The 16910-nt window shown below is 49.4% G+C and overlaps 3 protein-coding genes across 18 annotated transcripts; 1 reads left to right on the top strand and 2 right to left on the bottom strand.

The window, feature by feature from the left end:
- Positions 1–3036: 3036 nt before the first annotated feature.
- JMJD6 (jumonji domain containing 6, arginine demethylase and lysine hydroxylase) lies at positions 3037–9732 on the bottom strand. Of its 4 annotated transcripts, none has more exons than XM_079133454.1 (7): positions 9600–9732; positions 8925–9313; positions 8198–8484; positions 7044–7179; positions 5625–5763; positions 4788–4915; positions 3037–3386 (listed from the first exon to the last, which is right to left on the bottom strand). In XM_079133454.1, the coding sequence occupies exons 1-7, from the start codon at positions 9726–9728 to the stop codon at positions 3350–3352; spliced, it is 1245 nt and encodes a 414-aa protein (XP_078989580.1). In that variant the 5' UTR covers positions 9729–9732; the 3' UTR covers positions 3037–3349. The 4 variants fall into 4 exon arrangements, 3 of the variants coding, with proteins under 3 accessions (XP_078989580.1, XP_078989582.1, XP_078989581.1); XM_079133456.1 differs by lacking the exon at positions 3037–3386 and adding an exon at positions 6471–6559 and having other exon boundaries at positions 4504–4915; positions 7082–7179; XR_013762792.1 differs by lacking the exon at positions 3037–3386 and adding an exon at positions 6471–6564.
- Positions 9733–9787: 55 nt separating this feature from the next.
- METTL23 (methyltransferase 23, arginine) lies at positions 9788–13654 on the top strand (the record flags this gene model as incomplete). Of its 4 annotated transcripts, XM_079133450.1 has the most annotated exons (6): positions 10093–10451; positions 12219–12323; positions 12477–12550; positions 12756–12993; positions 13067–13151; positions 13290–13654. In XM_079133450.1, 5 exons carry the CDS (start codon positions 12281–12283, stop codon positions 13450–13452), a joined length of 603 nt encoding a protein of 200 aa, XP_078989576.1. In that variant the 3' UTR covers positions 13453–13654. The 4 variants fall into 4 exon arrangements, with proteins under 4 accessions (XP_078989577.1, XP_078989578.1, XP_078989579.1 ...); XM_079133451.1 differs by lacking the exon at positions 12477–12550 and having other exon boundaries at positions 9788–10451; positions 12904–12993; XM_079133453.1 differs by lacking the exon at positions 12477–12550 and having other exon boundaries at positions 10091–10451.
- Positions 13655–13892: 238 nt separating this feature from the next.
- Positions 13893–16867, bottom strand: SRSF2 (serine and arginine rich splicing factor 2). Of its 10 annotated transcripts, none has more exons than XR_013762793.1 (4): positions 16301–16867; positions 15856–16166; positions 15574–15677; positions 13893–14944 (listed from the first exon to the last, which is right to left on the bottom strand). XR_013762793.1 is itself a non-coding variant. In XM_079133458.1 (3 exons), the coding sequence occupies exons 1-2, from the start codon at positions 16660–16662 to the stop codon at positions 15863–15865; spliced, it is 666 nt and encodes a 221-aa protein (XP_078989584.1). In that variant the 5' UTR covers positions 16663–16867; the 3' UTR covers positions 13893–15677; positions 15856–15862. The 10 variants fall into 10 exon arrangements, 3 of the variants coding, with proteins under 3 accessions (XP_078989584.1, XP_078989585.1, XP_078989583.1); XR_013762796.1 differs by having other exon boundaries at positions 13893–14330; positions 14840–14944; positions 15413–16166; positions 16301–16866; XR_013762798.1 differs by having other exon boundaries at positions 13893–14330; positions 14840–14944; positions 15574–16166; positions 16301–16866.
- Between the last annotated feature and the right edge of the window lie 43 nt (positions 16868–16910).

The raw sequence follows: 16910 nt of genomic DNA, 5'->3' as shown, positions 1-16910 counted from the left end.
TTGAACCCAGGGGCACTCTACTACTGAGATACACCCTGGCCCTTTTTCATTTTTGCCCAAGATGGTCTCAAGATTGCAATCCTCCTGCCTTAGCCTTCCAAGTCACTGGAAGGTGTGGTCCCCTTGTTGGGCTTAGGGTGGTTTTTTTTTTTTTTTTTTTTAATACAGAAGACACAGGGACAGTTTAGGCTTCCTCATGTACTCCAGATATTACAGGATCCCCAGCAACTGGGAGAGCTTACTCCTATGGTCCATATATTTTGGGGACATGCATTTCCTGTTTGTTCTGGTTAATGGGATAGGAACTACAATGCAGAGTGGTTTGTCCCTAGGGTGCTGGCTTTTGAACCCCGTGGGCCTTGTAGTAAAAGTGTCTGGGCCTTACTTTAGTCACCCTTTACCATTGTTTTAAAGTGTATTTTTAAGAGATCTTGTTCTGTTGACAAACTACATTCTACTGACTTAGGAATAAGAGTGAAAAGAAACAAGGATAAAACAATGCAAAAAACACAATTCCAAATCCAGTTGCTTTATTTAAAATGAGAACAAATTTCATCCAAGGAAAGTTAAAAATACCAATCTAATGGCAGACCCACAGGCATTTCATGGTGGCCCCACAGTGAGAGGGATGCTGAACCAGGGGTAGCTCAGTGTTCTGAAACCCAGGGCCCAGGAAGCAGCCCAGTTCTTCTGTGGTGTCCTGTCACCAGCAGGCCAGGGCTGGTTCTCCACCAGGGAGATTTGTAGGGATTAGGATTCAAGGATTTGAACTAACAAGGAGACAAAGTTGAGAGCCACCACCTAGGGGCCCATTCCATCTAGTTTTGTTGAAAATAACGTAACATCAACGAAACATCTTGACTGAAGACAGGGAGGGGCGGGTGGGAGGGGCCAGACGTCACACATCAAAACCACCTCTGGGAATGCTGCACACACCCTGAAGAACCCACAGCCACACCACATGTGTCACTTCCTACACATTGCTTTTCCCCACAGTGCAAGGTCCTGTTCCATCCCACACTCTGGTCCAAAGTCCTTGGTTCAAGGCTGGGTCTGTTTGTAAAGCACTTGGACCGCACCTTCTCCCACTGGCCCTTTGTTTAAGAACCTTTCGCTGCTCCACGGAGAAGCTGCTGGCTGACTTCAGTACTGGCATAGCACTAATCCAGGACCCTCGTGAAGGCCGACGCTTGCTTTTCTGGTTGTGTGAATGAGACCCCCCGCTCGGTCTCCCTGCCCTGACCAGCCACCCTGTGAACCCACAGTCACTGCCCACTAAGGTCAGGGGCCTGGGCTTGTCCCAGCACTAGGTCTTTGGCTGAGCACTTGAATTACTGCAGAAGTGGGCAGCGCTCCTGCTGCGTGGCTCTCCCTTCAGGACCACTCCGGGGACCTGTGCAGCACTGGATTCTCCCACTCCTGAAGACCCAGGGCCCTCAGGGTGTCCTGGGCCCCACTCAAGCTGCTCCCACCTGGCTCCTCCCCATCAGGTGGTCACTAGTCCTGGTCACCGCTCCACATGGTTCTCCCACTGGCTCTGCTTCCTTAAAGGAGTGCCTGGCTGGCCCCCAGGAACACTAAGTGGGGGGAGAGGATGTTGAGTCCCTGGCCAGACAAATCAAACATACTCTGCAGCTATTTATGGGCTGGCAGGAACTGAACAGCAGCACAGAGGTGGCTGTGACTAGGTCCTTCATTTCTGGTGATGTTTAGCAACCAGGAGGTGCCTTTAGTATCCAGGCAACTAAGTGGGTAGATAATCTTTCCCTTTCCAATTCCTGCGTCATCTCCCAGGCCACTGACAACATGTCCCTCCATGCCCCCAGTGGCAAAGGGCCCCCTCTGGGTGTTTTTTGTTTTAAACTGAAGTTTAGAGGGGAGTATTTGGTACAGGGTGAGCAGAAAGTCCAGTAGCAACGCTGGGGAAAAGAAAAAGCTTTTGAAAGATGACAAGAAAAGACTTTTAAAAAAGGGAGGAGAAACACCATTCAGATATTACTGCAGAGGGATCATCCATGCAGGGACAACCCTGCCCACGCGGAAGCAGTGGGAGCAGCGGCTGGAGGGGAAGCAAGGAGGCACCTGCAGTCACGGCATTACCTCCGGCGAAGGGAGAGGTTGTCCCACCAACCCAGGATGAACTTGGGTTGGCATTTCAAGATGCAGAATCCTGGTACTAAGAGAAACCAGAGGACCAGCCTCCTAGGGCAAAGACACAGGACACAGAGGCAGGAATGAACATACTATCTGGGTCCTCTGGTCATTCCTGTTTAGGGGATTCTGAGAGGCAGCACCACACCGTTCCAACACATCTGTGATGGGCGCCTCTAGCCGTACTCCAGCAAGACAGTGTGCTGCCCCTGACTGTAGCGGGATAAGGCCTTGAAAACCCCTGCTATTCTGATTTAAATCCACTCGACTTCAGGGACAGATTAAGGCAAGCAGGTGAATCTAGAGGGTAAGAGAGGGAACCTGCTGGTCGATCCCAAATACTCCACCAGAGCTATTCAGAAGTATCCACAGATCCCAAAGACTAGAAGCACCATTTCCTAATTTCTTTCCTGAATGTAATACAAGTTGCCCGCTTATGTCTGCCAGTCAAATGAAGGGGATGTAAGGGAGTGAAGTCCCTTACAGAGTGAGCTCCTAGCTCACGGATCACACTGGGAGAATGGAGGAACCCTCCGTTAGAACCCGGCCTGTCTGATTCAAGCCTGAGGCAGAAGCACACCGACACCTTCCCACTCTGCACGGACAAGACACCAAGGTGTCCCCCTCCCCCAAATACACCACACAAAACCCCTGGAACATCACAGCCTCTCTGTGGAGAAAGATGAGGAATCCCAGGCAGGACTGAGCAGTGGGCGACAGGAGTGCTGGGCAGGCGGCTGGTGGCTGCCCCTGGAGGCCTCTGGACCAGTGGTGACATCCAGGAAGGCAGCACATGCTCACTCAACAGATTCACACAGATTAACGTCCACTTGCCGCGGTCAGTGTCTGCTTGTACAGTCAGCTGTTCCTTACCAACAGCAGTAAGACGCTGAGTGAGTCACACCCCTCTGGCCTTGTGGCGACTGTGTGGTTCTGATCAAGACAACTCAGGACTTCTTGCCAACAGCATAGCAGCGCCAGTGTCTCACTGAGCTGGCAGAGCTTTCAAGCTTCTTGACAATCTAGTCTTGGGAAGCAGTAAAACCAGCATTCGGCTGAAGACAGGAGCTCAGACCAGGGAAGGAAGGTCCAAATTCAAAGAAGACAAAGGAGAAGGTAGGAGCAGATGTGAGAACTGAGCTGGGTGGCAGCCAGCAGCACACACGGGAGCCACCTCAAGGAGTGTCTCTTTATCTGCTCAGGGATGAGCCCGGCCTCCACAAGTGTCCCTAATCCTGCCAAGGGAAGCACAACTGCCTGTAATCAGCATGCAGAGAGCACAGCTGGGCACAAAACCGATGGCAGTGTTGACAAGAGAACCCCCAGGGACTGGTGCTGAAGCAATGGCAGGGCTTTCTCCAAAAGTCTTTCTTCCTGCTCTCGTGGTGCTGGTGACTGGTGCTCTACCACTGAGCTACATCCCCTGTCATTTTTATTTTTTATTTTGAGACAGGGTCTTGCAAAGTTGCCCAAGCTGGACTTAAATTTGTGATCTTCCTGCCTTAGCCTCCTGAGTTGCTGGCATTACAGGCGTGCAGGACAGTGCCCAGCCTCTAAACACCTTTCCAACAAATTAGAAAGGCACCCCTCAAGCACAGATGTAAGTATGTAATAATAGAAACAGCTTAAAAAGGCAAGAGAAGAAATCTTAAGTATGGCCATAAAAAGGAAAGCAGGGCTAAGGAATGCACAATTCAGGTCTGATCAACTCAACTCCAGTATGACACTGACTTCCCTAGGGAATTACAGTCAGATCAGAAAACACAGAAAGGACAACAGAAAGGAACGTGGGTCCTAAATTCATAAAGCATCACAGAAAATGCTCAGCCGCTCAGAGATAAAAGGTAACATGATTGTCACCTGCAGCAGTTAAGGACATGGGACCTAGAATCCTACAATGTCAGCATTTTATCACCTTTCCACAACTTCACTGCTTAACACCCTGAGCAGTGTGTTGAAACAGGAATTCAGGTTTAAAGACCTTAGACACAAGCAAGTGAACACCCTTTGCTGTAGGCAAAGGGCATAAGGGCAGGTGTTGGCAAATATATTCTTTCTGATTCTGAAGTTCTAGATCCAATCTTGTTTAAAAGAAAATAGAAACTTGGAAATGTGATTAAGATGTTGTAAAAAACCTGAGTAATTTGCTGCTATCCACTTGGCTTGAGCACTCAAAGCAGCAATGGCAAACTGGGAGAAAAGGCAAGAGGCTCTGCTTCAGGGTCTTCAGAAGCATCTCCCTGTTCACTGCTCTAGCTGCTACCTCCCCATCAGGACACACCCCAACGAGTAACCGACTTCCACCCAGACTAACTACAAAGAGAGGAGCCACAGGGGCCCAAAGGAAGAATGTCAGATATAAAATGGACTCATCTTTATTAATAGTGTAAAGGTCTCCTTGGCACCATTCACACTCTTGCCTTTCATATGATAAAACAAGCTTCCTTAATTTGCATAGGTAGCAGAGAAAAAGCTACTGCCGCAAACGCTGAGTGAGCGGATTCCTGTTCCAAGAGCGTCCTCATCCTCTGGCATGCGCGTCAGCCCTCTCCTGGTCTGCAGGATCCCAACAGGCTGCCTTCCCTGGGCCCTGCCCCTCGCTGTGAGCACGTCCCTGCACACAACCGTGTGGTCACCTGGAAGAGCTGCGCTCTTTGCTCACGCAGTCGTCCTGCGAGGTGGTGTCCCCGTTTCCCACCATGCTGCACGTCCTCCTCTTCTTCCTGCGGTGCATCGTCCCATCACCTTCAGACCCAGACTCACACTGCACACAGGAAAAGAAGAGCAAAGATTCAGTTGGGTGCATCCTACTTTGCCAACAAAACTTGAACCTCAAGAAAGCACAAATCCTGTCCCCTTTCTCCAAGAAGCAAAGCCACCATCGATGGTGGCTCTGCCACAGTCTAGCATCAACCTCTGTGGATGCATCTGGCTCCTACGAATCACAGATCCACTAAGGTGCCAAGGGTCCCTTGCCCCACTGGCCTCTCACAAAAGGTTTATGGGTTTGAGATCAAGTTGGCATTCTGAAGATGCATTATAGAATTTCATTCCTCTAACAAAGAGCTTGATGTGCGAACATACACAGGAACAATGACATTAAGAGACAAATTTCATCTGTTAAGGCTATACCCCCTAACCTAGTATCAATCTTAGCTTAAAGCAGGCCTTTGGATCTACTGAGTTTCCAGGCTTACAATCTACTATCACGTGGGCTTTGAGGTCAGAATGATGTGAGTTTGAATTCTGGCACTGTTGGCCTGGTGGGTGATTCTGGGCTCTCTATTCACAAATTCCCAGACACCAAATTGTTCGTGCACATGTAAAGCTGTAGCATGGGCAGAGTCCTACGCTAGGCAGGAATGGTGGCCCTGCTGGTGCATGGAAGAAGGAGAAAACTGTCCACAGCCTTTCCTCACAGTCCGTAGGGTGCCCCGAGCCCAAGGGCCCAGTGCAGGCATGCTGGGCCTCACCTCTGAGTCCGAGTCAGAGGAGCTGGAGCTAGAGGAGCTGGAAGAGTCGCTGGAGCTGTCGGAGGCGATGCCTGTGGACTCCTGGAGGTCAACCGCATCTGCCAGGACTGCCAGCTCAGGGTGCTCCTGCTTCAAGATCCTGAGAGGCAAGAGACACTGTTTTCAGTACTGTCACAGGTGATGACACCCACACACAATAACTCAAAGTGGAGTCCTGCATCACTTAGAAATACCTAGAAATGCCCAAGGATTGACAGAATGGCTCCTGTACAATGGCAAGGAAGCACAGCCCCAGGCTGGCCACAAACCCTCATAGACTACCCACGTTTTTCTAAAAGAGAATGACACTTTAGCACCTCACAATCCATCACCACCTGCATGATGAGGCAGCTGGACCACCATGGTGGGGGTAGCACTCCCTGGGCCTGCCTTGGTTCTCCCTTGGGAGAAAGAGCTCCTTTCCCTAGTTTTATTTTTCCCCTGCAACTTTCTAAGCTATTTTTTTTTTTTTTAAACCTTTCCTTTCCACGGCACAGCACTAATGAGTTGGGTTTGTTAGACACTATTTGTCGGAGCAGAAACAATTAAGTCTGTAAGAAATAAGGTGTCAAATGAGAGACCGCCCCCCGCACTTGAAAGATGAGCCGAACGGGCATCCAGAGCAGCAGCCCGCCACAAAAGACCTGCTGTACATAAGGCCCTTGAGTGACAATGCCACAGCACTCTGTAGCCTGCAGGCAGAGGAACTGGGCCTCAGGTGCCGAGCGTCCGGGGGACAGAAGCCACCACCCTTGCTGGCCCTCTCAGCAGGGAGGAGCACTGAACGAGCCAGAATCCCTCTCTTACCCCGAGAGCTGGTCCCTCCAGGTCAGGGTTGGGACACAGTGGCACGGGGTGGCTGGGGGTGGCTTGCACTGCCGCTGCCCGTGCTGTATCTGTTCTGTGGATAAACAGAGGAGCTAAGTCTCCAGGGCAGTCACCTCACTCATAAGAACTGAAGGTAGTAAGTTCAAATGGGAATATCAAATGGAAATAATGCTTCTGGATAAGAAAAAGAAATAACCAAAATAAAACCTAAACAAAAGGGCTTCTTTTGCTAGTGCTAGCCTTGAAAAACAAACAAACAAAACACAAAAAGAAAACAAAGCAAAACAAGAAACAATCTCAATCGTGACCACGTTTTGACTGAGTGGCTTTGATGGAACATGCAGAGCCTCTCCCTGCCACCTGGAGGCTGGCAAATGTCCTGAGCACCAGCCCTGACCTTGGACCCTCTCTACTACCTGTCAGATCAGCAGCCCCAGCTTTTCCCAGGTCTCTCTAAAGTCAGCACATAGTACTGCAGCAGTGAACTCTTTACATTTTACCTCTGGGGTACGAATTGAAACGAAGCAAAGTAAGAATCAAAAAGTCTCTCACCTATACCATTTCCTTGATAACTTTGGCCTCCCTCTTACCGTCTTGTGCCACACAACAGGGAAGTTGGTGCTGCTGGCAAAATTCTGGGTGATAGCAATGGTGGTGTCAAGATTGAGGACAACATGCCACCAGCCTCCTGAAATCCAACAAATAAACAGTTCAACAGGGGTTGGTCTCATACACAATTATCCTGTGACACCTACTCCAGAAATCGGGCCTTTCCATCCATGAGGGCTCCTGACCCAGGGTAAGTGGCCTGCTTGTGTAAATAAAGTTTTACTGGAGCACAGCCATGCCTGTCTGTTATGAACTATCTATAGTTGCTTCCTATCAAGGGCAGAGTTGAGCAATTGAGACGGACCGTGTGGCTTCCAGGGTCTAAGATATTCACTCTCTGGCCATTTATGGGAAGAGTTCCTTGACCCCTGGAACTTCAAAGCTGTAGCCTGAACTATAAAGGCAGGAAGTTCTTCAATTTCTAGGAGGAGGACACCCACCTTAAATACTTTTACTTCTGTAAGCTTCAACTATCAAACTGTGGTCGTTTGGTGTAGGATTTCCTAACTCAACCCAGACAGTGCTACACGGTATCAAAAACCCTATTTACTAGCCCTGGGTTAGATCCTTGGCACTAACATAAAACAACAACTACAAAACTAAACCCAGTTTACAGATACAAGCACAAACTGCTACCGTACACAAAGATACTGGGTAACCACTAGGGATACAGTTACATGAGAAACGGATAAGAGCTCCCCCTGTACTTGAGATTCAGTTACATACTATCATCACAGTAGATCAGTTCTTGAATCTGGCAGGTGCAAAAGAACTTTATGGACTCATTCTATATATAGTTCTACTCCAAAATGAGTAGACAAAATTACTGCAATCAAAAAATGCACTTGGGCCAGTATGGTAATGCACAAGTGTAATCCCAGTGATTCGGGAGGCCAAGGCAGGAGACTGCAAGTTCCAGGCTAGCCTGGGCAACTTAGGGAGACTCTGTCTCAAAATAAAAAAAAAAAAAAATAATAAAAAGGGCTGGGGATGGAGTTCAGTGATAGAGCTTGCTTTAGGTTTGAGACCCGGCATTGCAAACCCCTGCCCTACCCCATCCAAACCAAAGAATATATTTTCTTCCAGCTCATCTATACCTGGTACAAAGACAGTCTCTCCTGGTTTTTGTAAGATTTCCAGAGGTTTGAATTCAGGGGGCCAGGTTGAAAGCTGTGTTCGGGGATAAATAACATTAAACCAAGTAATTGCTTCATCTTGCTGGTTCCCTCCTTCTTCTCGGGTCACCTTGATGAGTTCTCGGGGAGTACTCGTTGGGAACAGACACCAGCGCTTGTGGCCCTGAACCAAGGCATTCCAGGCACTGGTTCCCAGAGGGTCAATGTGAATCCCAGTTCCAGAACGTGGTGGCCCCATCACAAACCACCTACAGGATAGAAACATCCAAGATAGGAAGGATGATTTAATTATGGATACAAGGCACAAAAAAAGTTTTTATCATACATTATGTATATGACACTTCATTTCAGACCGTACACATTGTGGTACACAGAAATATTAAGTGAACTGTGTGAGGACTGACATTTAACAGAAAAAAGAAAAAAATTACTGATGTAGCTTATTGCTGGACCTTAATTATTAAAACTTCCCTGAGACATCAGTGGCTCAATTTTAATTGCACATTTAAATCTCCTGGGGGGTTTCAGGAATGACAATCCAGTAGACCCCTCCTACTAGGGCCCTAAATGACTTAATGTTCAGCCAAAGGAAAACCACTCACTTTTTTGAGAAGGTCAGCACATTGAACTCTGCTACCAAATGCTGTTGTAGATGAGATTTGAACCACTTAGCGGAGGAGTACTTTACCTGTAAGGCGGCCTGCGCTTCTCCCCTGCGTACTGGAAAAGGTCATCAGTGAAAAACTTGGGCACCTTATAGTCTTCCAAAAGTTTTCTTCTTTTGGGGTGTTCACCATAGCTGCTGTCAAAGATGTAAAGAGGGCTGTCATCCCGGGTGCTCTCCATGTACTCAATGTAGTACTTCATCTTCATCTTCACGGAGTAGCCATCATTATCTTCGCCACACTTGAACTTTTGGTTCCGGTATTTCCTTTTCAGGCGCTCCAGAGTCCATTTCTCCTGCGCAGACCAGCCCTCCTGGGCATTCAGCAGAACCACCGGCTTGTAAGGTCTTTCGTATCGCTCAACGAATTCTTCCACCGACAGCTGTAAAGCGTCTGCCCTTTCCACGTTATCCTGAGGGAATCAGAAAAGGCCTGCCCAGTTAGAAAACGAGTCCGGCGGCAGAACAGGGTGTCCCCCAGGACCCACGAGCAATGACAGACACCAGCAACCCACGACGCTCAGGCTCCGCCCGGGGGCGGGGGCCACGTGCGGGTGCGCACCTCGGAGCCTGAGCCGCCGCGTCAGGCGGGGGCTTCGCGGCTCGCACCAGTGCGGCTCCGCCGGGCGCCGCAGCCGCAGGAGGGCCCGCCCCGCTCCCGCAGGCCCACGCCCGGCCCGTGACCCCGGCCCCGCTCACCGCCACGGCCGCCGGGCTCAGCGAGAAGCTCTCGTAGTAGTTGTGCCGCGTCCAGTCCAGCGAGTCCTTGAGCTCCGGCCGCGCACTGCGCTTGGCCTCGCGGATGCGCTTCTTGCTCTTGTGGTTCATCCTGCGGGGTCACCAGCTGGTTCCGCGACGACCTCGGCGCACCTCGCTTCCTGCCACTAATGCGCCCCTCCCCGGTCCGGGCGGCGGCACCCAGACACCCGTCGCTCCGGCCCGGCGCCTTTAAAGTCGCCTTCCAGAAAATTCACTCCCCAGCCACCTCCCGAGCCGCGGGTTGGGCGTGCGGCCGCCGTCCTCCCCGCCCCGCCGCCCGTCGCGGTTCGCCATTGGCCTCGGCGCCTCCCGGGTACGCCCTCACACGCGCCGGGCGAGCGCCATGTTGGGAAGGTCGCATCGGCCGCAGCACCGCCCCGCTTCCGGCGAGCGCGCCACTTCCGGCTGTGCGTGGCCTCCGCACCACCGGCTTCCGGGCGGGACCCAGCCCAAGTTCCTCTCTTGTGTGTTTTACCCTGTGGGTTCCCGGTCTCCTATGTGCGTCCGGATACTGCGTGGCCGCCCGAGACCGGCCTTCCCCTTCTTGCCTCCGGGTGGAAGCGTCCGGGAGGGGTGACGGAGGGCCGCGTGGCACCTGGCGCCCGGGCAGCGGCCCCCGACGGTCTGGCGGCCCCGCGCCCCCCGTCGTGCCCCGCCCGCCCGCTGCCGGCCGACTCCCCTCGGGGCGCGCGTGGTCTCCCGGGGCATGTGGCCCAGGCCCAGCGCTTCCGCTTCTCGGAGGAGCCGGGCCCGGGAGCCCAGGGGACCGTCCTGGAGGTCCGCGTCCCGCAGGTGCGTGCAGCGAGGCGCCGCGGCGAGGCTCCGCGGCCCTGGGTTGGCTCCCGAGCAGGAGCAGGCTAACGGGCTGCAGTCAGGCCTGTGAGGACCGTGAGAGCAAGGGGGCTTCCCCACACCAAGGTTTCCTGCCCGGAAAGTGGCTCTCGACTCCTAATGTGAGTCTGACTCTTGCTGGAAGGTTTCCCTTTTGTTTTTTCCTTTTGTTTCTTCTGTTGCGGTGCTTAGGATTGAACCCAGGGGCGCTCTACCTCGGAGCTACATCCCCAACCCTTTTTATTTTAAGTCACTGAGTTGCTGAGACTGACCTCAAACTTGAGACCCCCCAGCATCAGCCTCTGCTGGGATTATAGGCGTGTGCCACCACGCCTGGCTAAAAGGCGTCTCGACTTTTTAAGACATTCTTAGTGCTGACAATGGAACCCAGGGCCTCAAACATGCTAGACAAGCGCTCTGCCACTGAGCTGCACTCCTATCGTAGATTTTTCACTCTTAAGTTCTGGGAACAGGGATTCCAGCCCTCATTGTCCAAATAAAGTTTTTTTTGGTTGACATGAGCCTTTGAGCTCATGGTCCCCACAACACTGAATAATTTTTTTAAAGCATTTTCACGTTTATAGTTTCATTTGATGTTAATGGCAGCCTATGAGGTAGGTGTCAGTAATCCTATGTCAGAAGAAGGAACAGTGCGGGGGGCGGGGGGGAAGGAAAAAATAACAGTGAATCACTATTACCCTATGTAAAAGTATGACTACACAAATGGTATGCCTTTACTTCATGTACAAACAGTATGTATTCCATTTGTGTACAATAAAAATAAATTTTAAAAAACCAAAATAAATAAATATTAAAAAAAAAAAAAAAAAAAAAAAAGGAACAGCTTGAGAAGACTGGAGTTGAACCAGTTTCTGATTGTATCCAAACGGATTCACTTTTTAAAACTTCCTAAATTTTGAACCCAAACTCGCACAACTCCATCTTCTGCTCAGACGTCCTTCACTGAGTCTTTATTGTCCTCCTGGGTAAAATTCACAGGTCAGGCCCGTATTCATGCTGGATCCCGACATTTAGTGCCTAGCACATTGTAGTCACTAACATTTTGAGTGGATCCAGTGATGAAGGTTTTTTCTCCGGGATTTTTAGGTCTTTAGCCTTTTTCTACCACCCCACCAGGGGGCACCCTTTACTCTTTGGACAGTAGGAATTTTGCAGTTTTATTGCAACATTGGGTGCTTTGTGCCTTTCTTTGAATCTTCTAATCAGCCAATTGAGATGATATTTTCAGTTGAGAAAACTGAAGCCCTGATAGGTTAAATAACTTGTGTCACACACTTGGTAAGTTACAAATCTAGTTTCTGAACTGAGGGAGACTCATTCTTGAGGCATGAGTTGTTACCTTGCTTCCTTAAATACCATGCTGTCACGATCCTGGTCCTTTCCAAAGGGTTTGTATGTTCCCTTTCAATCCTGGATTCAGCCTCATTTTTAACCTTTTCTAGGATGTCTTTCTAGGGACATATTACTTGATTGCTAGATGTTTATGTTGTGCCAAAAATTCCAGTATCTTGCTGCATTTTGAATAAATTCTCAACTTGAGGCCGAGACCCCCAGTCAGGTGGTAAAATTTTATAATAACCCCCGCTCAGAGTTGGGCACTATTGAACCGTCATTTTTGTAATGGACGCCAGTGCGACAGTAATTACTATTTACATGTTCCAGCTTCCAGTGGGTGTTTTTATTGGCATACCAAAATATTCTTTTCAGGTCCTCCATCTCCAATATGGAATGTACGTTTGGCCCTGTGCTGTAGTTCTGGCCCAGTACCTATGGTTTCACAGAAGACGTCTGCCGGGCAAAGCTGTCTTAGAGGTACAAGGTCCCCTGAAGTTTTTAAAATGCAGGGTTGACTTAAGTCTACATACTTATTAACCCTTGTTAAACATACAATTGCATGGTACTAATTAAGGTAGTGCCAGCCACAGTTATGTATCTAAGTCACTGTTGTGTCTTCCTATTTTGTAGATCGTACCAATAAAGGACTAAAAACCATGTTGGAAGCGTCCCTAAACGACTTCCCTGTACATTCCAATGAAACTGTAAGATACTACTCAGAAGTAACTTCCCTTAGTATTGAAGTGGGAGTGTAACTTTTTACTCGACACAGTAGAGGTATCACAAGGGAATTAACTTTTGCCCTAACAGATCTATGGCCTAAGCTTCCTGGACATGTTAACAGGCATGTCCATCTTTAAAGAATGCAGGGTAGGAACCCAAAATCTTTGCCATCCGTAATTTTTTTAGATTGGAGCTGGAGTGAGCCTTCCAGGAATTTTGGCTGCAAAATGTGGTGCTGAAGTAATACTGTCAGACAGCTCAGAGCTACCTCATTGTCTAGAAATCTGTCACCAGAGCTGCCAAATGAATAATCTGCCGTGGGTGCATGTTATAGGACTGACATGGGGTCACATCTCTCAGGATCTTCTGGCCCTCCCACCGCAAGATATTATCCTTGCCTCCGATGTATTCTTTGAACCAGAGGGTAAGCATATTTAGTAGTAAATTTGGTCAGAAATACATTGTAGAAGAGTCCACTTAAAATGCTTCCTTTCCAGACTTTGAAGATATCTTAAGTACAGTATACTTTCTGATGCAGAGGAACCCCAAGGTTCAAGTGTGGTCTACATACCAGGTTAGGAGGTGAGTGAATTACCCTAGTTTGCTATTTCGGTTAATGAAAAGTCATTACCTATTTAATATACCCAGTTTATGGATGAAATTTAACTATCTCAAGCAAAACAAAAGGCATAAACTTTAAAAACAATTTATTTCTTCTAGTGCTGACTGGTCACTTGAAGCTTTGCTCTACAAGTGGGATATGAAATGTGTCCATATTCCTCTGGAGTCTTTTGATGCAGACAAAGATGATATAGCAGAATCTGCACTTCCAGGAAGACATACTGTTGAAATGCTGGTCATCTTTGCAAAGGACAGTCTCTGAATTAAGCCTACAAGCTGTTCTGGGACCATGTCAATTTGATTAGCAACCTGGCAACTAGCATCAGGCTACTTCAGCGTCTTGAGAAAAATGCAGTGGGCTTGAAGATGGTCAAATCTGTTGGCCTTTAAGATTGTGATGTGTCACCTAGACAACTTACAGGCAACGTAATCATGAAAAGAATTAAACACCTATGCAAGATGAAGGTCTTGTTCTTATTCATTAACATGGCATAAATTAGGAAGGGAATGGGGTACTCAATCTCAAAGAGCTACCTTAAAAAGCACTGATTTTAGGTGTTCAACTGACATTTCCAACATCTTTGTGTGTGGGAAAGGCAGGTGCTAAACATTCCACTTTCATACTATACAGCCAATGACATAATTGCATAGGTCTTTCAGATAAATGGGTGAAAAAAGACCAAGACATATTCTGAGAAAAGCTAACACCAAGAAAACATTTTAATTAAACTACAGAAACAATGGTTATAGTACAGAATATTCATAAGCAAAAAGATACACCATGTTTTAAGTACTTACAAAGTTACAAACCATTTGCTTCCTTAACATTTTCCATATTTTAAGTTCATACATGAGGATGATCAGATTTACCATTTTGGGGAGAGGGGCAGGGGAATAAAGGTGTATTTATCATCAGCTAGATGTGCTCACTGTATGCTCCGTTATTTATATGCAAGGCCCGGGTGACTGGAAGTGCAGTTGTCAGGCATTTTAATAAACTGGACAGCCATTTGTTTCTGCACGACAAGGCATCTTTACACAGGAGCAATCAGGAGAAAACAGGAAACAGCCAAGCACTCTGCACTGCAACACGCCACCTTAACAGCTAACCAGCATTACTCAACTGCTACACAACTGCGCCTAGTGCACAAAAATACATAAGAGAAGAGATTAGAATTGTGTTTGGTAAACAATCCTTTAAAAAAAAAAAAAAAAAATCAAGTCTTTTCACCTGAAGTCTTTATACAAATTTGGGTTCAGATTACCATTTAGGTCTGAAGGTAAATAACATATAAACAAATTTACACCAACTTTTGTAGGTTTTTAATTTTAAGGAATGAAGGCAATGTTGAGTCAATCTCTTGACAGCTTTAGGCTGTGTGTAATGGCTGCACACGTTTCCTTAAAAGTCAGGAGGCCACAAATTAGGTTACCAATCTGTTTAATTTCAAACAAAAAAAGTCAGCACTATATAAACAAAATGAAATTTTACCTCAAATATCCAATCCAATAATGAAATCTGAAGTCGTTCACCTCACTAAATTACAAGAAATTTGAATAACAGCAACAAAATGGCACATAAAATGAAGTTTGCCACCTGAGGCAAAGTTTAAAACAAGTAAAAAGTTAGACAAATGTTACAAAATAACCTTTTCAACAGCCAGTTGCTTGTTCCAAGGACTCTTCGATGGACCGATGGACTGAGTATGTAGTCCTTTTCCCCAAGTCCTCTGTTACGCTGCTTGCGGATACATCTAGGTTTGAAAAGAAAAAGATTCAGTTTACCTTCCAATACCACGAAGATATAAAAGTCCACATGGTTTCAGTTTCAGGCATGTACTTACTAAAGGCTCTGGTGAAACAAGGAGGTTACAGTAAGGTTCCACCCAGCCACTATCAGATTTTTTTAAGGCCCAATTAGGATTTTTTTCAAAGGCTACCACCAGCAGTTATGAGTTTGAATCTATGAATTTTTGGCCAAATAACCAAGGTGGAAAAAGGTAAGGGGGGGAAAAAGGAAAAATAAAAAAAGGGCTGTATCCAAACAAAAACTTGAAACTGGGAAATTATTGTATATTTTAAGGAAATTTGTTTTCAAATAAAACATTTGGCAGTTGAGAATAACATCTTTCGAGCTACTCAGGGCCCTTTCCTTTTAAAAAACAGGACCAAACAATTTGAGAGTTAAAGACACACTATCCTTTCCCCACCCAGTGCAATACCTGCATAAACTTTCTTTTGGGGTTCCAAAAAGTTCATTGCTTCTTAATTGCAATTCGTTTGCCACATCCATTAGAATACGAAGTCCCAGTCAGTACAACAATAGTTGAACTGATCGTTTGTCTCTAAGAGGATAGTGCATCTTTAACGTTTAAAGACAAACCTGCTCCAATACACGCCCACAGAAACTGGTCCCTGGAGGATCAGCCAAATCAGTTAAAATCTGCAATACTGGCCAATATTCTTTTATCAAACAGGAGACCGCAGCTTTAAAGGGGGAAAATGCAGACGTTGGATAAAAACAGCAAGAAATAGTCATTGTCATCAATAGGTCTCACACAGCTTACGAACAGCCACTCAGTAAGCGCCACACTCATGCTCTGCGACCCCTCGACACGCCCCGCGCAGCCCTCCGCAGCCGGGCGGGCGGCGGCGCCGACATTACCATGCGCTCACGAGGACACGGCGCCCTCCTCCTCCGGAGACTTGGGCGGGCTCTTGGACCGCGAGCGGGACTTGGACTCCCTCTTGGACACGGGCGGCGGGCTCCGGGAGCGGGAGCGCGATCGCGAGCGGGAGCGGGAGCGGGACACCGACGACGACTTGGACTTGGACCTCCGCGCCGAGCGGGACTTGGAGGTGGAGCGCGAGCGGGAGCGCGTGCGGGAGCGCGACTTGGAGCGGCTGTAGCGCGAGCGGCTGCGGGAGCGGGAGCGGCTGCGACTCCGGGAGCGCGATCGGCGGCGGCGGCGAGGGCTGCGGGCCGAGCGGAGGGCGGCGGTGAGCGGCCTCCGAGCCCCGCGCCCCCAGCCGGCCGCCCGCGCCCCGCCCCGCCGCCATTACGCCGCCGCCGCCATTTCCCGCCCGCCCGCCCCGCCCGCCGCGCTCACCTGCGGCTCCGCCGGCCGTAGCCGCCGCCCCCGTACCTGCGGGGCGGCGGGCCGCGGCGGCTGTGGTGCGAGTCCGGCGGGCGGCCGTAGCGCGCCATCTGCACTCGCAGCTCACGCCCGTCCAGCACGGCGCCGTCCATGGCGTCCATGGCGTCCTCGGCGTCGCGCTTGTCGTGGAAGCGCACGAAGGCGAAGCCGCGGGACTCCTTGGTGTAGCGATCCCGCGGGATGTACACGTCGCCCACGCGCCCGTACTTCTCGAAGACGCGCCTCAGCGTGTCCGGCGAGGTGCGGTAGGTCAGGTTATCCACCTTGAGGGAGGTCATGCCCTCCACATCGGGAGGCGGGCGGCCGTAGCTCATGGCTCCGAGGCGGCCCGGGGCCCCGCGAACTGGCGCTGAGACTCAACGGCCTGGGCGGGCCCGCGCGCTGCGAGCAGGCGGCGGTCTTCTCAAGTCCGGGGGCGACGCCGCGCCCTAGCAGCTGCTTTCCGCGTGGAGAGGCCGGGAAGCGGGACAGACCACCGTGCCAGCTCCGCAGTTAAGCGCACCTAAGCAGCAACTGGGCAGGCAGCCGGCCCCAGCGCCCGTTTATATCCCTCCTCACAAAA

Source organism: Sciurus vulgaris (assembly GCF_902686455.1).
Source record: "Sciurus vulgaris genome assembly, chromosome: 3".
Taxonomy (NCBI): domain Eukaryota; kingdom Metazoa; phylum Chordata; class Mammalia; order Rodentia; family Sciuridae; genus Sciurus; species Sciurus vulgaris.
This window is presented reverse-complemented; position numbering and strand designations above follow the sequence as displayed.